Here is a 22422-nt window from a genome sequence, read left to right on the forward strand (position 1 = left end):
TAAAAGAAAAGGGTCTATGGCAGCAGCTTCTTTGAAAGGAGGAAGGAGGCATGTTTAACTTTCAGGTACAGATGAGAGATGCTGCTGAATCATGAGGTTTCAGAGGAGGAAGAGCCACCAGAGAGCCTTTGGTCTAAGCCCTTCACTTTACAGATCAAGTCAACAGTAAATACAGGGTGTCTGAAAAGGCAGGACAAAAGGGAAATACTTTGTTTGTTGTACCCCACCCATAGTTATATGTCTTTTTAAAAATTTTCTTTTTCTTTCTTTTCTTTTTATTTATTTATTTTGGGGGGAGTACTGTGCTGAGGATGGAACTCAGGGCCTTGAGCACACTAGGTAGCACTCTACCACTGAGTCAATTTTTTTTATTTTGAGACAGGGTCTTGCTAAATTGCTTGGTATGATTATGTTTTTTGACTTGGATTGCAGTCATCCTCTCCAATGCCAACACTGGAGTCAAGTATAAAGAGCTACAAGCTGCCTTCCCTTTGATGAGCTCTAACTAAAGAGTCCTGTGTTTCAGACGGGCTGTATTGATCTAGGCATTGGAAATGGCACCAAACAAGATGGATAAAGTTCTGCTCTCATAGAATTATAATCTGAGAAGGAAACAAGCCAGAGGAAGGAGCCACAACCTTAGGTCCTGGAAGCTAGTGTATGAAGCTGGTGCTGGCAGGAGAGCAGGGATGCTGCGTCCTTTCCCCAGCTCCCTGTTCTCTATGGCCTCCCTGTGCAGCTAGGCTGCATTGGGCTGTACGGGCTGAGCTACATCCCAGTGCAGGTGGCAGTGTTACTTCTATGACCTTGCCTTGATGCTTCAGGCACTCTTGACTTGCCTTTGCGTCAGGGGAAGCTGCCAGGGCCTGGTCTTGATCTGGTCTTTAGCTCCTAGGAGCTAAACAAATGTCTTTAGGGGTCATTTATTAACTTGCTGCCTAAAACTCACCACCCCACCCTATCTCCATGCCTCTGGCCAGGATTGTTCTAGCTAAACTGCATACAAAGAGGGTGACAGGGGAAGGGTATCTAAAATCATCTGCATTAGATGAACAAGAACTATGAATGCAGAAGTCTCTGCTCCTCTGGAATAAACAAAGAACCACAAAGCCTGCCTAAAATGGAAAGGGAGGGAAGGGGAGATGAAAAGATAAATGGCTTCTCCTGGTGATCTTAGCACTGGGAGGCTGTTTTCTCATCCTGGTCTCCTGTTCCAGGGCTAGCCCACTGTGCTTGCCCCTGCTCTGAAGCAGCCCCTTTACACTGAAGGGTACCACAAGGAAAGTCCCTACTACTGCCTGGGACCAGAACACTTATGTTCTTAATCTTTGCAATCACCTAAAGGTCAGTTTGCCCAGGTGTTAATTGAGGAAACAAGCTTTTACAGAAGCAACTGGTTCAATAGCAAATAGTTAATAAGTAACAGCTGTATTTCCTCCACTAGATTATAATGTTCTTTTTGTTACCCCTTGTTTCCATTCAACCTCAAACCTATCTCAAGTTAACAAGTAGTTATTATCTACTAAGTATCAGATATAGCTAGGAGTTTTCAAATTGTCATTTCCTGTCTCCAACTCCTGGGTTCCATTCCTGCTTCCCTTTCTCAGAAGCTCCCACTTTCAAATATCTGTCTCCCTTTCACTGTCCAGTCTGCTTCCACCCTTTCTCAGCACCTTGCTGGCCTCCATTCTGGACCTAAGGTCAGCAATGCACTCCTAGGGCTTCGTCACCAGCAGTTGTTCCTGATTCAGTGGCGGATCAGCCAGGTCATATGCTGATGCTACCACAAAGATCTATTGAAAAAGGGCAGATATGGCTCTAGAGACTCTGGAAATTATATTCGAGTGTGTTTGTGGTCGTGGTGGTGGGGGGATAACAGCAAAAAGTAAACAAAGACAGGCCAGGGATGTAGTTCACTGATAGAGCACTTACTTAGCATGCATGTGCCCTTGGGTTCAGTTCCCAGTATTCTCCCCCCAAAAGTAAACAAATACAAACATGATTCCTCAATTGCTATGAAGAAAACAAACAACAGGCTACAATTTGGGAGGGTGGAGGGTCAAGACACCAATCAAAGGAAGGAAATGAAGAAACATGATGATCTTTGGAATACGGAAAGAGACAGGAGGAGAGTTAAAAATGCCAGAGACTAAAGGCCTGTTTCTCTAGGATACGGACATTGGGAACAGATCCAGCACATGGTCTTAGCAACTGGCACTTCCTGAACTTATCTCATCTCCCCACTCTCACCCCCACACTCCCTCTTTAGCTTCGTGATTCATTGTCAACCTTTCCCTAATTTCCTGGGTGTCAGGGAGGAGCAGGAGCAGGGCCCTGGGTAGCCAGAATGGGAATGAGATCTGGTGAGAAAAAATGATGAACAGTCTGGGTTCTCTGGGTCTTCTCTTTGTCTCACTCTGGTTCTGCCATAAAAAAGAAGTCTCTCTGTGGCAAGAGGACAGTGAGAATAACTAGGCCCGACTGGAGGCCCAGATTCCAGATGTAGGAGGTGGTGGTGAAACAAGATCCTGACATCCCTTTCATTTCCCCTCTCTGCCTAATACCCTGCAGAAATTTTCCATCATAAACAAGTTATGCATTCCTGACTCTGGGTGCCTCCCCCTGTCCCCCACCAAAGTTTTCTTCCATCATCACTCTTTTCCCCCTCCACCCTAACTTATGACTGTGCATGAGGGTCTGTCTACCCCCTGTGTCATGTATGTTAGTCACCGGGTTGTGTGTGTTACCTTGGAACAAGGATCCAGGAAGGTGTGCAGGTGCACTGTGCTCAGGTATAAATGTAAGGTGGTGGCAGGTGTGAAAGGCAGATGTGGGAAAAAGATATCCTTGCAGAGGAGGTGTGTTTTATGCCTGACAGAAAGAGGTATGTCATATGGAAGGGGACTTTTATTGTTTAGACAAGAAGAGTAGGTGTAAAATGCAGCACATATAGTGTCAGGAGGCAACTGAATATACAGTAACAGTATATCTATTTAGGGACTTATTTGCCTTCCTACATATGTCTTTGGTGAAAAATGTCCTTTGGTATTTCCTGCTTGGCGTATGTGTCAAGAGTTATCCCAGCTTTTCTTAAGACCCTGTACATTTGTTTGGGGGATTTGGAGGAGTGTATCCATGTTACAAAAGCTAAGAGGGGCTGGGAGTGGTGGGGCAGGCCTATAATCCCAGCAACAGGGGAGGCTGAGGCAGAAGGGCCACAAGCTTGAGGTCAGCCTTAGCAATTTAGTGAGGCCCTGTCTCAAAAATAAAACATAGGGGCTGGGGATGTGGCTCAAGCAGTAGCGCGCTCGCCTGGCATGCGTGCGGCCCGGGTTCGATCCTCAGCACCACATACAAACAAAGATGTTGTGTCCGCCGATAACTAAAAAATAAATATTAAAATTCTCTCTCTCTCTCCCTCTCTCACTCTCTCTTAAAAAAAAAAAAAGTTTTTTCCACTTCTTAAAAAAAAATAAAAAATAAAAAGGACTGGGATTGTAGCTCAGTGGTAGAATAAAAAAATAAAAATATAAAAAATCCTGGAGGGATCTAGTGTGTGAACGCTATGTGCACATTTATAGCTCTGCATCTTCACCTTTAATTTAGCAAGAATATTGAGCAACTATTGCCTGGAGGCACCATGCTGGTTCTATGGAGGACACAAAGACATGTGTAGCCCAGATTCTAATGGAAGAGGTCATATGTGTATCACCTTCTTCACCATGCTGAATAGGATGGTGTAAAGTCCAAGAGTCAGCTCTGGTCTTTCATCCTCTTGCTGTCATCAAGCCCCTTAGGTTCCCTTCCTCTAAAGATAACCGTGTCATTACCAAATTCTGGTAATCTCATGCTAGGAATATCTTTTATAATCACATTTTCAGGCCTGTGTTACCCTTGATCTGAGCACTTGCAGTAGCCTCCTGTTGCCTGCCCCAGTCTCTCATCCTCTAGGCAATATTGTTTATCACAGTCAGTTTCCAGTTTGAACCACGAGCTTCATGGTAGAAAGTCAAACCCATGCCCCTGGCCTGCCAGCTAAGATTTCCTCACCCTGCCAAACTTCTTTCCAGCCATTTTTATTTCCCACTACTCCTTTACAGGAAATTTACTCTGAGATTGTTTTTATTGTGATTCCCCAAACACATCCTGTACTTTTCCAGCTCAAGGTCTTTCTGATTCCATTCTCTTTTTCATAGTCATCCTTTACATCTGAATTTGTCATATCCCACACACTGTTTAAAGTCATCTCAAATGGCACTCTTCCATGAAGTCTCCCCTGATTGATCACTCAAATATGAATACTCGCTCTTTGAGGTTCCCTTTAAACAGTTTCTCAGGAGAGTTCTAGTGGTCATGGTCCTCTCCCCATGCCAGAGGGTAAGGCCCTTGGGGCCAAACTAGCAGCTTTATTGGACTTGCTTCATTTAGCAGCACAGACATTGAAACTGACTTCAGAATTCTCAACAGTACTTTTTCTTTTTTGTTTTGTTTTTGATATGGGGGTCTTGACTGTGTTACTCAGGCTGGCCCCGAACTCCAGGGGCCAAGTGGTCCTTCCTCCTGCCTCAGTCTCCTTAATAGCAAGGACTACAGGTATGTGCCACCACACTCTGCTTTAGTGGTAGTTTTAACAGAGCTCCTGCCACAGGTGAATACTCAAAAAATGTTAAATTCCATGTTCACGAGTGGTCTCTAAGGCAGTATGGAAATGTGTCCATAGTGTGTTGACTAATTACCACTACTACAATATTTGAATTCAATAAGCCTCACAATTCAAGAAGTTCTTCACATAAATTTTGTTATTCGACCCATACTACTAGGGGGAAATACGGGCAGTTGCTAACCTCTTGCCTTTGTATTTTGTGGTTCTCTGCACCAGCCTATGTGTGAATATTTCTGTACACACCTAAGAGTAATTTTGTTGTCTCTGTGCAGTCTTTACTTTGTGTTGTGTCACGTGCATATAGCATGGGAATGTGTAATGTACTTGTGTGTTTTCATGTGTGCTAAGATGGGCAGGGCTATGTCTGTTTGTGCTTTCTTCTGTTTGTATGTGTTTTCTTATTTTTTAAAAAATTGTCTTTTTGGTACTGGGGGTTGACACCAGGAGCATTTTAACACAGCTACAACCCCAAACCCTTATTTATTTATTTACATACTTATTTAGAGGCAGGGTCTTGCTAAGTTGCTTAGGGCTCTACTAAGTTGCCCAAGCACGCGTGGAACTTGTGGTCCTCCTCACAGGGATTATACAGGCATGTACCGTTATGCCCTAGGGAGCCAGGAGTGTGTGCTATCCACATGCCCTTGGCGTGTGAATGTGTGTTCTAACTGCGGTTCCTTGACCTTGAAGGGTCAGTATTGTTGCATAATGGCCATATCTCCTTTTCTAAGACCCCCAGCCACCCCACGATGGTGACTGAATCATCTTCTAAACCGTCTTGGGCCATGCTCCAGCTGCCACAATGCCTCGACATGTGTCTGCCCCCTGGGATTTCACCCACCAGCATTCACGACTCGCACGCACAGCGTGCGCTCGGGCACCTAGAGATGCACAGTCCAAGTCTCCACCCACTCCCTTTGCTTAATTGTTGGAATTTCCAGCCCGGCTCCAGCCAAAAGCTCCCCTGCTGCGAGAGGAGGAGTTACAAGAACCCGCCCAATTCTCTGGTGTACTTAAACAGCTCTGCCTGGCGGTAGGTCAGCTCTTAGCTAAACTCTCCTCAGCACTGATGTGTCACTCTCGAAGCTCGCTCCCCACCATGACCGGCCTGAGGGCCCCGTCGTCCCCAGCCCCCTCCACCGGCCCGGGACTCCGGCGGGGCTCCGGCCCTGAGATCTTTACCTTCGATCCTCTCCCGGAGAGGACGGTAGCCTCGGCCACACGCCTTGGCGCCTCTCGCGGGCACCGTAAGCGCAGCCGCAGGGTCCTTTATCCTAGAGTGGTGAGTGTCTCGAAAGTGGGGAGGCCGGGGGACACGCCGCCCAGGTGCCCTGGGGAACGAATGGACTCCGAGACCTTGACCTGATCTGTCCACTTTTTTGTCTCTCCTAAGGTCCGGCGTCAATTGCCAGCCGAGGAACCTAACCTTGCCAAAAGGTTCCTCTTTATTCTTCTCGCCATCATCTTCTGCCAGATCCTAATGGCTGAAGAGGGTGTGCCGGCACCCCTGACGCAGGAGGACGTCCCCAGCTCCGCGTCCCCTGTGCCCATCCCGGCTCCCCCAGTCCTCGAGCACCTGAATCTGACTTCGGAGCCCTCTGACTACTATCTGGACGTAAGCACCTTTCTCCAGCAACACCCAGCTGCCTTCTAACAAAGAACCTGAAAAACCCAAGAAACACCAGGCGTATCTGGTGCCCGAGAGTGTATCCCAAACTGGGACTTTCAAGGCAACAAGAACTCAGAACACTACAGCCAAGACCAGGCCGACCGGTGCTTGGGGCGAGACCGGAGACAGACACGTCCAGGCTAAGCCCAGTGGGGAAGGAGAGCGGCGTTAATTTATTTGTCACTACACCTAATTAATATTTATATATATTTATGTATGTCCTCCTAGGTGATGGAGGGATGTATGTAATATTTATTTTAACTTATGCAAGGGTGCGAGATATGCTTCCCCTGCTGTAAATGCAGATCTTTTGGTATTTATTGAGCCTTGTGAGATTGGTGGAGGGAGGGCTCCTAGAACTGAGGCAGAGTGGGAAAAGGTAGTGGAAGGGACGGGTGGGATGACGCCCGAACTGGGAATCGGGCATGGTGGTGGGTCGTAGGTTTAGAGGGTGATACTCCATTCTCCAGCACCTCAACTCTACCGGTCTATTGCCTGAGATTTAGGCAGACCGTTGGGAATAAAGTCTAAGGCCTTCAATCTCTAAGTTTCCCCTTAGGGACAGCGGGGTTGGACGTCTATGGGCTGTCAGGAGGCGGCAGCCGGAGGTCGCCCAGTATGTTCTGTGAACAAAATAAACTTGATTTACTGAAAGCAGTCCTCCGAGTGTATCTTTGTCCGCGACGAGTCCCCATTACCCATCTTCACGCCCCAATGACTGGCGGGAGGAACTGTGGCCACATCGCTAGTCTTTACCTCTCCCCGGGCCACGAAACCCATTTTCCCCGGAGTCACGGGACGGATCCGGCCTCCGAATGCAGTCGTATGTGGCTCATACTGCGGTTTTACCAGTTAGTCCGCGGCAAACCCGAGATGTGGCAACCTTTCTTACTCAGGAAAGCCTGCGGCCCGCGCCGCGGGGCGGAGCATGGAGGGCCTAGGCGGGGCCCTAGGCTCTGGCAGATGACCGGGCAGCGGCCAGTGAGCCCCACCCGGGGCTCGACTGGCAGCCCGGGGGAGCTGGCGGGCTGCAGACCCAAGCGGGGCCTGCCGGGAAAGGGGCGGAACGATCGCGCGGGGCCGAGGGGTTGGTCCGCGGCGGGGGCGGGGTCGCGTCTGCCGCAGCAACAGGGCGCGGCCGGTTTGGGGGCGCTCGTGTGGGCCCAGCTTCCAGGAAGGTGGGACCGCCGCGATCCTGCTGGTCTCCCAGCTCTGCACGTCCCTGCCCTTCCCGAGACCCCAGCCCCGCCGCCTCCCGCTTCCGGGAAGGTGAGTGGGGGAGGGGAGATGAAGCCCTGGGCTGCAGAGGATGTGCCTGGTGGGGAAAGGTCTGGGGCCCTCAGGCGCGGGAGGGCTTCATCAGATAAAGGGGAAAGGGCGTGCACGCGTAGGAAAGGGTCCTTGGGAATCTTAGGAATTTCACAAAGAGACTTAGCGGACCTCTGAGCCCCGAAGGAATTGAGCGGTAGCGGGTGCAGACTGGGTGGGTCTGTCGGAAGGGAAAGGGTTCCCTCCCTTGGCCGCCACAGCGCTCCTTTCCCATCTGCAAAAGCTTCTTCTTCCTCTCCTCCAGCTCCGGTTGGAACCATGTTTTTCACTTGTGGCCCAAATGAGGCCATGGTGGTCTCAGGTAAGTATTCTCTTTCCCACAAGTGAACCCCAAACCCCTATAAGTCCGGTCTCTGCGCCTTCCTCCCCCTACCAGCTCCCGACCCCAGACCCCAAGCTTCTGCCCCCTCATGACCTCAAGCTACCTGCTTGAGTTAGGAACTCCCAACTCCAAGGCCCAGGCTGCCTTCCCCAAAAGCTCCCATATCCTCTCCTGTGGGTTGTTCCTACCCTCAAGTTCTTCATTCTAACACATCCTAGCCATATCGTGGCTGCATAATGCCTTCACCTTGCAGGTTTCTGCCGAAGCCCCCCAGTCATGGTGGCTGGAGGAAGAGTCTTTGTACTGCCTTGCATTCAGCAAATTCAGAGGTAAGTAGGAAGAGAACCAAGGAAGGGGAACCTCAGTTTTCACTCTACTCTTTTTCTTACTGTCGACCCCTTCTTTTTCCCGTAGGATTTCTCTCAACACACTGACCCTCAATGTCAAGAGTGAAAAGGTTTATACTCGCCATGGGGTCCCCATCTCAGTCACGGGCATTGCCCAGGTGAGGCTTTCAAAGCCTTTCCCCACCAAAGTCCACTTCCCAGTCTCTCTGTCCCACATATTAAGAATTTTCTGACCATGGCCTTCTCAATATCTGCCTCAAAAAAAAAAAAAAAAATGTCTCTGCTATTGTCCTACTACAGCCACCCCAAGGCACTTGGTTCCTCCTCCTCTTTCTCCCTGAGATAGAAGAAACTGCTCTTAGAGGCTTCCCCTTCCTTCCCTGCTTCTTCCTTGGCTTCATGATACCTAATGACACCCCCCCCCATCCCTACTCTGGCTGCAGGTGAAAATACAGGGGCAGAACAAGGAAATGTTGGCGGCTGCCTGCCAGATGTTCCTGGGGAAGACAGAGGCTGAGATTGCTCACATTGCCCTGGAGACGCTGGAGGGTCACCAGAGGGCTATAATGGCCCACATGACTGTGGAGGTGGGCTTGGGGACAAGGAAACAATCCAGTAGAGATGCCATACTGAATGGAGCCTAAGGACTCAGCTAATCTGTGAGACATGGTGGATCTGAGAGCTTAAATTCCTACCATTCTTTTGTCTTAGGAGATCTATAAGGACAGACAGAAATTCTCAGAGCAAGTTTTCAAAGTAGCCTCCTCGGACCTGGTCAACATGGGCATCAGCGTTGTTAGCTACACTCTGAAGGACATTCACGATGACCAGGTGAAACTAGGCAGCTATTTCTTCCCTATTTCCTTGCTCCCATCTCAAAACCTCATGACAACTCTAGTTTCTGCACCTCTCCCATAGGACTATTTGCACTCTTTGGGGAAGGCTCGAACAGCACAAGTCCAAAAAGATGCCCGAATTGGGGAAGCAGAAGCCAAGAGAGATGCTGGGATCCGGGTGAGAGAGATGGGAGTTGCTCTGTCACCATAGGCTTATAGGACACACAGTGAAAAATGGGTAGAAGGGGCAGAGCTAATGAGACTACAGTACTAGGTTGGCAGGAAGCTAGGTGTGGCTGTGTATTCATGCCTGTAACCCCACCTATGCTGGGACTGAGGCAAGAGGATCAAAAAAAAAAAAAAAAAAAGTTGGGGGTTGTAACCAGTGGCAGAGGACTTGCCTAGCATGTATGGCCTTGTTTGAGAATTGTAAGAAGTGAGTTAGCAGGGGGGAAAATGAGGCCTGGGGTAAAGGCAGTGAAGCCTGGTGAGGGGCAGGCTCTTATCCATGGCCTTCCTCATTCTGCCCTGACTTTTCCTACCTGATCTGTGTTTGGACAGGAGGCTAAAGCCAAGCAAGAAAAGGTTTCTGCTCAGTACCTGAGTGAGATTGAGATGGCCAAGGCACAGAGGGACTATGAACTGAAGAAGGCTGCATATGACATTGAGGTCAATACTCGCCGAGCACAAGCTGACCTGGCCTATCAGCTTCAGGTGAGAGCTGCCACACTAAGCAGATGGCCAAGCTGTTTATTGCCCCCTCCTACTTCCTCCTGTGCTCTCCATTCCAGCACACTACTATTTATCATTCTAACTTTGATCTTATTCTGGATCTCCTTTTCTAATCTACCTCCCCCCACGTGAAGAGAGACTCAAAATACTCAAACTTGAGCTGAAAAGCAAAGGAAAGGCATGAAAGGATGTGAGCCAGATAAAAGATGCAGCCCATGCACCACTTGCCAGGCTGTACACTGTGGCATGGGTCTGCATCCACAGAGAGGAAGTCACCTTTTTCTGATTTGTGCAAGAGCACACAATAGGCTAATAGCAGCCCTGATGATCAAGAAAGAGTATGAGGAAGGAAAACATGGACATGGACATTGAATCCTGCAAAATGATCTATGGGCATCCCTTAATATTGCAAGGAGGTGTAACTGATTCCTATTATTCATGGATCCCATATCTGAAAATTTGCCTATTCACTAAAATTTATTAGTAACCCCAAAATCAGTACTTGCAGCACTTTCATGGTCATTGGCCTATATTGAGCAGAGTAGTGCAAAATCCTAGTTGCCTGATGCATAGCTTGCAGACAAGGTCAAACAAGAAGATGCTCTGCCTTCTTGTTTCAGCTTTCACACCATAAACAGAGTCATTTTCATTTGCATTTTTTTGTGCTTTTTGTTGGTGATCTTGCTTTTCAAATGACCCCTGGGGCTGGGAATGTTGCTCAGTGTTGATTGCTTGCCTAATATGCATGAATCTCTGGTTTTGATTCTTCAGCATCACAAAAATAAATAAATAATAAAATCATAGGCCAGGCATGGTGGTACATGCTTGTAATCCCAGTGGGTTGGGAAGCTGAGGCAGGAAGATCGCAAGGATGAGGTCAGCCTCACCAATTTAGTGAGGCCCTAAGCAACTTAATGAGACTCTGTCTCAAAATAAAAAAGTTGTGGGTATATGGCTTAGTGATTAAGTACCCCTGGGTTCAATGCTGGTACCCCAAACATAGTGCTGAATTGCTATCTGGAATCTCTTAACACAAGAGATTCTGATGTGCCTTATAGAGAAAATATATGTTACATAAGCTTTGTTCAGGCATGAATTGACATACTTAGACATGAAGTCTGTGTTACTGAACCAACTATAATAATATATAAAGTGTCTTTAAACAGAAACACATAAAACAAGCTTATGTATTGATTGGTTGATAAAAATGTTATGATTAGCCAGGCACAGTAGCACACACCTATAATCCCAGCAATTTGGGAGACTAAGGCAGAAAGATTGCAAATTCAGAACTAGCCTGGGCAACTTAGTAAGACCCTAAACAGTTTAGTAAGATTCTGTTACAAAGTAAAAAACAAAAAAATGACCCTCGGTTCAGTCCCTGTTACCAAAAAAATAAGTTTTGATCAGAGGCTCACAGGAATCTGACCCATATTTCTCCTAGGAACAAAATAAGTATCAGCTAATTCAGTGTTCATGGCTATTTTACAAAACAAAACTAGGGTAAGTAATAAGAGTCAATGTTACCTTTGAGACTTTATCTGAAGGATAGCTACATAGTGAATTTTGTTTTTGCCAAGACTTGGTACTAGCTGAAAGTAAGTTGAGGTACAAAACATCTTTAATTATGATGTAGAATTTCAGCATGGTTTGACAGATTATTGGCAGTACCATACTGCTTTATTGCTCAAAATATGGTCCATCTAGAAGCAGCAGGAACACTGAGAAGGTTAGTGGAAATACAAAATCTCAGGCTCCAGTCTAGACTGACTAAATCAGAATCAGTATTTTTAACAAAATCCCAAGGTGATTTGCATGTACATTGGAGTTTGAAAAATATCACATAATAAAAACTACTAGCTTATGGTGAGATGTGGATATGATTCTTTTTTTTTTTTTTTTCTTCCTGGATTGAACCCAGGGGTGCTCTATCAATGAGCTACATTCCCAGCCCTTTTTTCCACCTCCTGGGTTTCTGAGATTAAAGGTGTATACCACCAGGCCTGGCTGGTAAGATTTTTGTATTAGTCTCCTTTCTGTTACTATAACAAAATATTTGAGATAATAAACTATGAAGAGAAAAGATTTATTTCAGCTCATAGTTTTGGAGGTTTCAGTCCATGATTAGACTTGTAGCAAGATACCATTGTGGAGGGAGTGTGTTGTGGAGCAAAACCATTCACCTCATGGCCATGACATAATGGCCCACAAGGCCCCAACTCCTAAAGGTTTACCACCTCCCAGAAGTATCACCCTGGGACCAAGCCTTTAGCACTTAGGCCTTTGGAGGACACTTATCCAAACCATTACAGTTCCTAACCCTTTTAAAAGGCTTTCCTTGTCTGTAAATCCAGGCATGCTGCATTGGCTCCGTTTAACTCTTATCAGTTTCTTATGTGCCAGACACTGTGCTAGGTACTCATAAAATAAATATTCATTTAGCAAACAACCTATTTAGTGTCTATATTTGACAGATTTCTTTTTTTTTTTTCAAGAGAGAGTGAGAGACAGATATATAGAGAGAGAATTTTTTAATATTTATTTTTTAGTTTTGGCGGGCACAACATCTTTGTTTGTATGTGGTGCTGAGGATCGAACCCGGGCCGCACACATGCCAGGCGAGCGTGCTACCGCTTGAGCCACATCCCCAGCCCCTATGTGACAGATTTCTATGTAGGGAAAGGGGAATACTGGGGATTTAATCCAGAGGCGCTTTACCACTGAGCTACATTCCCAATCTTTTATATTTTTTGTTTTGAGAAAGGGTCTCACTGAGTTGTCCAGGACCTTGCCAAATTGCTGAAGCAGGCCTCAAACTTGTGATCCTCCTGCCTCAGCCTCCTGAATCACTGGGACTACAGGCGTGTACCACTGTGCCCAGCATAGAGATTATTTTGAAAATGAGGATGAATGTATGAATAAGACAGAAAAGATTCTCATTCTCAGGAAGCTTGGGTTATAACAGAGGAAACTACTAATAAACAAATACATGACATTCTCAGGCTATAATTATTTGGGTTCCCCCCCCACCTTTTTTTTTTTTTTTTTTTTTGCAGTGCTAGGAATCAAACCCAGGATCTTATGCATGCTAAGTTATACCATAAAGCTACATCCCCAGTCCTTATAGTTATCTTACCTAAGTGCTGTGAAGGAAATAAACAGGGTGATGTGAAAACTGTAGGGAAGACTATTGTCAGGTTAGGGGTGGACAGAGAAAGTGTCTATGAGGAGGTGATAATTTGAGATAAAACCTGAAAATAAGAAAGAGGTGTCTAGGCGAGGAATTTTAGGTCTAGAACATTCTAGGTTAGTTCTGATTAAATAGACATGTGACTGGGCTCAGTGGCACATGCCTATAATCCCGATACTCAGGAATCTGAGGCAGGAGGATCTAGAGTTCAAGGCCAGCCTGAGCAATTTAGCAAGATCCTGACTCAAGAAATAAAAAGGATTGGGGATATGGCTCAGTGAGAGAGCGCCCCTGTGTTCAAGCCCAGTACTGCAAAAAATAGTCATGCAGCCATACACAGTGGCACATGCCTGTCATCCCAGCTACCTGGAAGACTGAGGCAGGAAGGTAGCAAGTTTGAGGTCAGCCATGGCAACTTAAAGAGACCCTCTCTCAAAATAAAAAAAAGAACTTGAAATGTAGCTCAGTGATAGAGTGCTTTTCTAGCATGGATGAAGCCCTGGGTTTATCTATATATATAGTACTACCAAAACAAAACCAATCATGTGTCCTTAATGACTAGGTAAAGGGACCAATAAGTACACAGACCCTGAGCTTGAGCTTGGTATGTCTGAGGATCAGAAGATACCTGATCTGATGTGGTTGGTATTCTGAGTGTGAGAAGAAGAAGCAGGCAGGACCCGAAACAAACTTAGGATTTGGATTGAGACAGAAGATAATTCAAAGCACAATGGAAAAAGCTATTAGAGAACATTACTCAGGGAGACACTATGGTCTAGTTCACTTTGCGTTGGGTGGGGGTGTGGTGTTTGTGTGTGTTTGTTTTGCTAATCTACATCCCCAGCTGTTTACGTTTATATTTTTTAAGGATCAGTCCTATTGCCTTGCAGAGAATGAATTATCAAAAGAAAAAGACAAGGTGGGTTGGCATGCTTGGAGTGCCAGCTACTTGGGAGGCTGAGGCAAAAGGATCACTTTGAGGGCAGCCTGAGCAACAGAGCAAGATCCCATCTTTAAAAAGAAAGAGGGAGGCTGGGGCTGGGGCTCAGCAGTAGAGTGCTTGCTTGGCACGTGCTGGGTTTGATCCTCACCACCACATAAAAACAAATAAATAAAATAAAGATACTGTGTCCAACTGCAACTAAAAAAAGTTGAGAGAGAGGGAGGGAGAGGGAGAGGAAGCAGGAGATGAATTGGAATCTTTTTCAAAGATGGTGGTGAATGCCTATGATCCCAGCCACTAGGGAGTCTGAAGCAGAGAATCACAATTTTGAGGGCAGCCTCAGCAACTTAATTAGAATCTTGTCTCAAAATTAAAAATGAAAAGGTTGGGCTGGGGCTGTAGCTCAGTGACAGAGTGCTTGCCTAGCATGTCTGAGGCACTGGGTTCCATCCGTAGCACTGCGTAAAAAACTAAACAAAGACATGCTGTCTATCTACAACTATAATTTTTTTTTTTTTTTAAATGAAAAGGCTGGGGCTGGGGTTGTGGCCCAGTGGTAGAGTTCTCACCTAGCATGCAGGAGACACTGGGTTTGATCCTCAGCACCACATAAAAATAAAATAAAGATATTGTATCCACCTAAAACTAAAAAATAAATTTAAAAAAAAATGAAAAGTTCTAGGGATGTTAGGTCAGTGGTAAAGGACTCTCTGGGTTCATTCATCAGTACCAAAAAAAAAAAAAAAAAAGTGTTGAGCAAATGCAGCTAAATTATGCTTTCTAAAAATCTCACCAAAACTGCAGAATGATTCTTTTTTTTTTTTAAAGGTATAGATGAGGGCTGGGATTGTAGCTCAGTGGTAGAGTGCTTGCCTTGCATACATGAGGCCCTGGGTTTAATCCTCAACACCACATAAAAATAAATAAATAAAGATATTGTGCCCAACTAAAACTAAAAAAAAAAAAAAAAAAGGTATAGATGGAGAAAATAGGAACAGACACCACAGCATTGTTTTGAAAGCTGGAGATCAGTGGTAGTTGACCAAGCTGGTCTGAGAGTGCTGAGCTTGACATCTACAGGGAGGAAGACAGTGAAGGATCTAAGGCTCAGGAGCTAGCAGCACCAGGTGCCCTTGGAGCTATAATAAATGCTGGTGAAATAGAAGGAATAGGAGAAAAGTAACTTACGACTAGTGCCCTTTGCTGGCCTCCTACTGTAGATAATGGCTTCTCCCCTGCCCCAGCAGCATTTATTGTTAGAAGAAAGTAAAGCAAGGGGATGTGATGAAGGCTGTCCTGGCACAGGTGAGGGCTAGACTACTTTACCAATAAGAGGGGCATGAGAGACTAGGATTGTGGCTCATCGCTAGAGCACTCACCTCGAACATGCAAGGCCCTGGGTTCGAGCCTCAGCACCACATATAAATAAATTAAATAAAGTTTAAAAAAATAAGAGGGGCATGAAATGATGGTTAGCCTTTTGAATGCTAAATGCTGGCAGCCAGCCCCTTCAACCCCACACAACTCCCAAAGCTCCATTTTCCAAAAAAGAGATGGGAACACTGCTCTGGGAAACATGACCAATTCAAGAAGAAAGACTTCAAGGTCCTGAATTGGAGACTTCTCCAGTACATGGTCTGCTCAGATCATCCCAAAGGGGGGGTGGGGGGAAGTCAAAGTCAACAAGGCTCACCCATGCACTCAGAGCCTCTTTTCAGTGTTTAGACACTCTTTACCCAGAAGAGACAACTAGGAATTACCTGATCAATGAGGATATCCTCCATTGTGGAAGACAAAAGAGCAAAAATTATTTGAAGGATGTGTAATATCCAGAGAGAAGAAGGCTTGAAATAATAGCTGCTTAATGGCAGAGCATATGCTTATTAGCATGTGTGAGGCTTGGGTTCAATTCTCAGCACCAAAACAAAGACAAAAATAAAATGTCTTCTGTGAGATAAGAGGAAAGCCCAGAGTCAGGAAATCAGGACATAGAACAGAAAACAAACAAACAAAAAAGAGCACATAGAAACCAATAATATGGCAAAAATTAAAAGGAAAAAAAAAAAAAAAAAACAGGAGAAAATTCTAGTAAACTTCCCAAAGGAAAGAAACAGTTGGAACTATTAGTAAGGATAAGAATATTACAGACCAGTCCAGGAGCTTCAGCAGAACAAAGAAAATAGGAAATCACCAATGAATTAATTCAGAAATGTATATTTGCACTGAAGGCCAGAATTCCTTTTATTTAGGCAGATTTGGTAAGAAATGGTCCACCCAGCCAGTGTGGTGGCCCATACCTGTAATCCCAGCAGCTCAGGAGGCTGAGATAGGAGGATCCTGAGTTCAAAGCCAGCTTCAGCAATGGCAAGGCACTTAGGTATTCTGTGAGTCCCTGTCTCTAAATAAAATACAAAATAGGGCTGGGGTGTGGCTCAGTGGTTGAGTGCCCCTGAGTTCAATCCCTGGTACCAAAAAAAAAAATAAATAAATAAGAAAGAAAGAAAAAGAAATTGTCCACCAAATGTCTGACACAATGAATGGAAAATATCTATATCAAAATAATCAATATGAAAGAACACTTATGACAAAGAGAGAGAGAGAGAGAGAGAGAGAGAGAGAGAGCTAAAAGCTTCCAAAGAAAAAGAACAGATCTCAAACAAAGAGCTAGGCAGCAAAAAACAAAAAACAACCCAGCACAGTAGCCCACATTTAGAATTCCAGGGACTTGGGAGACTAATGCAAGATCGAAAATTTAAGACCAGCTTCATCAATTTAGTGAAACCCTCAGCAACTTATCAAGACCCTGTCTCAGAATAATTATAAAGAGTTAGAGATATAGCTCAGTGGCAGAGCATCCCTGGGTTCAATCCCCAGTGACAAAAATAATAAAACCTTACAGTAACAAAAATGACTTAAATTTTCTTAAGATGAAAGACAGTGGAGCAGTGCCTTCAAAATTCTGATGGGAAATTTGTTCCAACATAGAAACTGTTCTCAGCTTAATTGTTCAAATAGAAGGGTAAAATAAAATACTCAGAGAAGTAAGATCTGTAAATAAAATTTTTGTCTTCATATTCTGAAGGAGCTACTGGAGGTTCAGTTGCACCAAAATGTGGGCAGAAATAAGAAAAGGTGTGTGTGGGGGGAGTTGGTGACAGGATACACGGACTCCAGTATAGGAGACAGGTGATCCTGCACACTGGTGTAGAGGGCAACCAGTCCAGTTTGGAATAGTTTTGAAAATTAAGGGTCAAAGACAATACCAGACACCATATCCAGAATTAAGAGCTGGGTCCAAAAGAAGGCAAATGAGTTGGGCACAGTGGTGCAGGCCTGTAATCCCAGTGGCTCAGGAGGCTGAGGCAGGAAGATCCCGAGTACAAAGCCAGCCTCAGCAACTTATCAAGGTACTTAGCAACTCAGTGAGACCTGTCTCTAAATAAAATATACAAAAGGGTTGGGGGGCTGGGGATGTGGCTCAGTGGTTGAGCACCTTTGGGTTCACTCCTCAGTACCAAAAAAAAAAAAAAAGAAGAAGAAGAAGAAAGCAAATGAACCATCATTTGTACTGATGAGACCTATAGGTCTGATGGTTTGTGGCTGAGCTTGAGTAATAGAACTATGGAGAAGGGTATTCCTTTCCTGATACTTCTCCTCATCAACATCTTGGCAAGAGCCTTTTGATCCCTGTGCACTACAGGAATAAGAAAAATCTGCTTAAATAAGAGGAATTCTGTATATACACACACAGTCTTCTGGGTATGGTGGCACATACTTGTAATCCTAGCTGCTTTGGGAGGCCAAGGCAGGAGGATTGAAAGTTTGAAGCCAGCCTCAGCAACTTAGACCCTGTCTCAAAATAATTCCCACCCCCAGTACTGAGGATTGAATCCAGGGTCTTGCATTTGCTAAGTGTTTGACCACTGATCTACACCCCAAGCACCAAATTAAAAAAAAAAAAAAAAATAGAATGGGCTGGTATGATATAGCTCAGTGGTAGAGAGTTTGTTTAGCATGCACAAGACCCTGGGTTCAAGCCTCATTATGGAGATGGGAGGGCTGGTCACAGTGGTTGCTTCCTAGGTAGTTTGGGGAAAGAGATGAGAGGAAGCATTACTTCATATCATCTACTTTTTTCTTTTGAACTTGTGCCATATGTTAAAAGTAAAAATGAAAACCATTTTTATCCAAGATATCCACCGACTTGGCAAAAAAAAAAAAAAGTCAGCAGTCTGTTGCATTTGTTGGGGCTGGAGTTGATGGTGGCCCACACTAAATTAAGGCAGCAAAGATGGAGAGAGGCAAGGCTGGGGTTGTAGCTCAGTGGTAGAGTTCTTGCTTAGCATGTGTGAGGCAGTGGGTTCAATTCTCAGCACTGCATTTAAATAAAATAAAGGGTCTAAATAAACAACTAAAAAAAGTATGAAAAAAAAAAGATGGAGAGAGGTGGATGGATTTGAATGAAAATGTGAAGGTAGCAGATCACTAAGTGCTCAGCATCCTCAAGGTATTTGTACTGTAGAAGGAGACAGTGGTGCAACAGATTAATATGTAAGCTTCTCTGAGGGACACTTAACCCCCTGCCTGAGGGAGAAGAGGGAGCAGGTCCTGGCCCCACCTAGCTCTGAAGCTAAATCTTCAGATCCCTTTTTTTTTTTTTTTCTTTTAGTACTGGGAATTGAACTCAGGGATGCACTACCACAGAGCACATCCACAGCCCTTTATTTTTTTATTTTTTATTTTGAGACGGCATCTCACTAAGTTGCTGAGGCTAGGCTGGAACTCGTAATCCTCCTGCTTCAGCCTCCTAAGTGCTGGGTTTGCAGTCATGCGATCTCTAATTGGCTAGATCCCTCATCTTTTTTCCTGGATCTGAAGAAGAGCATGAGGCTGCCCCAGGGCCCTGCCTTGGATCAGTATGGGAAGGGACTCCACTGAACAGGCTGAGCCGACTGGGAACCGATTTCATGGACCTAATCCTATTTTTATTCTTCATCCTGGTGCCCTGGTCTCTCTGGTTCCTCCCGGGTACATGGCTTTTTAGCTCTGACTTTGAGGGCCCCCCTCATACCCAGGTGGCCAAGACTAAGCAGCAGATCGAGGAGCAGCGGGTGCAGGTGCAGGTGGTCGAGCGGGCCCAGCAGGTGGCGGTGCAGGAGCAAGAGATCGCACGCCGAGAGAAGGAGCTGGAGGCCCGCGTGAGAAAGCCGGCGGAGGCTGAGCGCTACAAGCTGGAGCGGCTCGCCGAAGCAGAGAAGTAAATGCTCCCTCATTGGTTCCTTTTTTTTTTTTTTTTTTTTTTTTTTAATTGTAGATGGACACAATATCGTTATTTATTTATTTTTTAATATGGTGCTGAGGATCGAACCTGTGCCTCACGCAGTCCCAGCCCTTCTTGGTTCCCTTTTGACTCTTCTGCCAAGCTTACCTGCCGATGGAGAGCTGAAGCCTTCCCCACCCGGACTCCTAAGGAGCTTGGTTGGGGGTGGGGGGCTGACTCTCCAGTGCTGGGTGTTTCTCCTGGGACCAAGGACCCCTCCTCTGCTCCTCCCTCCACTTCCTTTCTGTCCCTAGGTCCCAGCTGATTATGCAGGCAGAGGCAGAAGCCGAATCTGTTCGGGTGAGTTAGGATGTGGCTCCTTGCTGGCTTATGGAAGGAGTGGTTTGTGGGTTCCTGCATGACCTTGGGTTTCTTGTTCTTAATTACTCCCATTAATTCCATTACAAGTATTCTGTACCTTGGTCAGATGCGCGGGGAAGCCGAAGCCTTTGCCATAGGGGCCCGAGCCCGTGCAGAGGCTGAGCAGATGGCTAAGAAGGCAGAAGCGTTCCAGCTGTACCAGGAGGCTGCCCAGCTGGACATGCTGCTAGAGAAACTTCCCCAGGTCTGGGGGTAGTATGGGCTCTGGGAGAGAATTCACAAGCAGGGATTGAGGGGTGAGGTGAAATGAGGAGGTTGGGGAGAAGCAAGCTAGGGGGCATTAAATTAGGAGTGGGAATTAAAAGCCAGGGAACAAAGTGAGAAAGCATGAAGTAGAATAAAGGTCTTTAAGTTGTTTGATGAGAGATGAGGCCAGATCATGGGCACTCACAAGGCTTGTCTCACCCACCAGGTGGCAGAGGAAATCAGTGGTCCCTTGACCTCAGCCAATAAGATTACACTGGTGTCCAGTGGAAGTGGGACCATGGGGGCAGCCAAAGTGACTGGGGAGGTACTGGACATCCTAAGCCGCCTGCCAGAGAGTGTGGAGAGACTCACAGGTGTCAGCATCTCCCAGGTGAGGGTCTCTGGGGTGAAGAATTTCTGAGTTTCTGTGTCATGTGATGGAGTAGGCCTAGTATTTCACCGGCATCCAGGACACCTGGGAATCCAGACATTAACTGCTTTCTGTGTGTCAGACACACTGATAACACTTCTACCTAGATGGGTTTTTTTGTTTGTTTGTTTTGTTTTGTTTTAAACTACTTTTAGGGTATGTAGTATTTTTACAAAGTGAAGAACACTACTTCTGACATGTAAAGTAGCAGCCCACTCATAGCTGGTGAAGCTGGGCCTGTGTTATTGTTTCACTAGTACAGGGAAGTAGTTGCAGCCTGTTGATAATGAATTAATAATTCCAAGCCATAATTATCACTGTTTTCCTTGGTGCCTCAGTTTACTCATCCATGGATTATGGAAGAGGTCAGATAACAGGCCCTGGAACACTGTTTTTGTGTGACTTCTGGCTCCAATGCCTGCTAGCTTAACCCCTCTGTATCTATATCCTTACCTTAAAAACGAGTTAATAATAGAAACTACCCTGTTGAATTGTTAAGAAGGAGCTGGATGGATAGTTGAATGGTAAGTGTGCCCAGCACTCACAAGACCCTAGAGCCTACACCACCCCGACTCCACTCCCCCTCCCCGCAAAAAAAAAAAAAAAAAAAAAAAAAAAAAAAAGCTTTGAACTGTTAAAGAAATACTTTCAGTGATCAGAACCATGCCTGGCACATAGTAAGCATTGTTTGTTAAATAAAAAGTATGTGTACAGATGAAAGCATTGGATCATACCAGTGACTTTCAAGCTGGGTTCCTTGGAGCCTTCATGAGGTCTACAGTACAAGATAAAGGGCCAAGGGTAGTTCTACCCTCTTCAGTGACATTTTATACATGGGTCTGAATGACTTTGCTTGGCAGTGCACTACAGAAAGATTCTTGGACTTACGTGTCCTCCCTATAGCCCATTTATCTGAGTGGGGGCCTGGGAGATCAGGGTACCTGGTTTGCAAGTGCCATCAATTCTTGTCTTTTTGCCAGGTGAACCACAAACCTTTGCGAACAGCCTGAACCCTCAGCCCCTGCCTGTAACCAGCCTCCAAGTTGCCTGAATGGTTCTGATGCATGCATCCCAGCTGACCTCCTTGAGTATCTTTTGACAGTGGGGTTCCTACATCTTGCCAATAGCCTGTGCCTTGCCTTGAAGGGGGTTGCTCCCCTTCCCAAATTCAGTCTGCCATGACTCTCAGTACCCCAGAGTTCCCCTGCCAGCCCTTGATGATCCCACTCCACCCCATCCCAACTTATTTAACTTCCTTAAATAAAATTGTCTGAGCCTGTTGTCTAGAACTTGTTCCTGACAAAGATTGAGGAATGGTCTTGGAGATTCTTACCAAATAAATGCTTAGTTAAGTATGAACGATTAATAGAACCAGTTCAAAATGGATGCTAGAATGTAGCTTGCTCCCTTGCATTTAATAGCTTTCTGGACTGGAAGAAAACAAAGTTGTTTGTATATTATTAAGAATTGTAGTTAATTTCTTCCCCAACATGTTGGTTGTAGCCAGAAAAGCACACTAAGGATCTGGGCATGGTGGGTGCACACCTGTAATTCTAGCAGCTTTGGAGCTGAGACAGGATCACAAATTCAATGTCAGCCTCAGCAGTTAAGCAAGGCTGTAAGCAACTGAGACCCTGTCTCAGGGGTGAATTGCTCCTAGTACCAAAATCCCCAGTACCAAAAGGGGTGGGGGAAGACTGGGAATGAAGTTCAGTGGTAAAGTGATCCTAGGTTCAATCATTGTAATAATTGCTTTAGGGGCAGGGGTTTTCGCTCAGTAGGTAGTGTTTGCCTGCCATACACAAGGCCCTGGTTTCAATCCCTAGCACCATACACACAAAAAATTGCTTTACTTCTTAGAATTACTGAAATTATGGCTGAGGAAAATAAAACAGCCCTTGCTGTGTCTCCAAAGGGGATTAGTTTCAGGATTACCCCCTGCCCCAATACCAAAAATTCATGGATGCTAAATTCCTTATACAAAAATGCAGTATTTGCATGTAACACACATATCCTCATGCATACTTTAAATCTTGATTACTAGTAATATCTAATGCTATGTGAATGGGGCTGG

The 22422-nt window shown here is 45.5% G+C and overlaps 2 protein-coding genes across 4 annotated transcripts; both read left to right on the forward strand.

The window, feature by feature from the left end:
* Positions 1 to 5719: 5719 nt before the first annotated feature.
* On the forward strand, positions 5720 to 6989 carry Ier3 (immediate early response 3). The gene is made up of 2 exons (XM_076857799.1): positions 5720 to 5945; positions 6057 to 6989. Exons 1-2 carry the CDS (start codon positions 5733 to 5735, stop codon positions 6315 to 6317), a joined length of 474 nt encoding a protein of 157 aa, XP_076713914.1. The 5' UTR covers positions 5720 to 5732; the 3' UTR covers positions 6318 to 6989.
* Positions 6990 to 7430: 441 nt separating this feature from the next.
* On the forward strand, positions 7431 to 21637 carry Flot1 (flotillin 1). 3 transcript variants are annotated; one of them, XM_076859015.1, is made up of 13 exons: positions 7431 to 7601; positions 7906 to 7962; positions 8237 to 8316; positions 8398 to 8488; positions 8774 to 8917; positions 9042 to 9161; positions 9249 to 9344; positions 9728 to 9880; positions 19107 to 19288; positions 19606 to 19651; positions 19779 to 19916; positions 20145 to 20309; positions 21329 to 21637. In XM_076859015.1, the coding sequence occupies exons 2-13, from the start codon at positions 7942 to 7944 to the stop codon at positions 21356 to 21358; spliced, it is 1266 nt and encodes a 421-aa protein (XP_076715130.1). In that variant the 5' UTR covers positions 7431 to 7601; positions 7906 to 7941; the 3' UTR covers positions 21359 to 21637. The 3 variants fall into 3 exon arrangements, with proteins under 3 accessions (XP_076715130.1, XP_076715128.1, XP_076715129.1); XM_076859013.1 differs by having other exon boundaries at positions 8237 to 8312; XM_076859014.1 differs by lacking the exons at positions 7431 to 7601; positions 8398 to 8488 and having other exon boundaries at positions 7946 to 7962; positions 8237 to 8312.
* Positions 21638 to 22422: the final 785 nt, after the last annotated feature.

Source organism: Callospermophilus lateralis, chromosome 6 (assembly GCF_048772815.1).
Source record: "Callospermophilus lateralis isolate mCalLat2 chromosome 6, mCalLat2.hap1, whole genome shotgun sequence".
Lineage (NCBI taxonomy): Eukaryota > Metazoa > Chordata > Mammalia > Rodentia > Sciuridae > Callospermophilus > Callospermophilus lateralis.

Excerpts from the sequence above, each read along its gene's own strand:
- Ier3 (XM_076857799.1), top strand. The coding sequence starts at position 5,733 with ATGTGTCACTCTCGAAGCTCGCTCCCCACCATGACCGGCCTGAGGGCC. Across the intron at positions 5,946-6,056 it reads GGGTCCTTTATCCTAGAGTG|GTCCGGCGTCAATTGCCAGC; the intron begins GTGAGTGTCTCG and ends GTCTCTCCTAAG.
- Flot1 (XM_076859013.1), top strand. The coding sequence starts at position 7,920 with ATGTTTTTCACTTGTGGCCCAAATGAGGCCATGGTGGTCTCAG. Across the intron at positions 9,881-19,106 it reads ACCTGGCCTATCAGCTTCAG|GTGGCCAAGACTAAGCAGCA; the intron begins GTGAGAGCTGCC and ends CCTCATACCCAG. Across the intron at positions 19,917-20,144 it reads TGCTAGAGAAACTTCCCCAG|GTGGCAGAGGAAATCAGTGG; the intron begins GTCTGGGGGTAG and ends CTCACCCACCAG.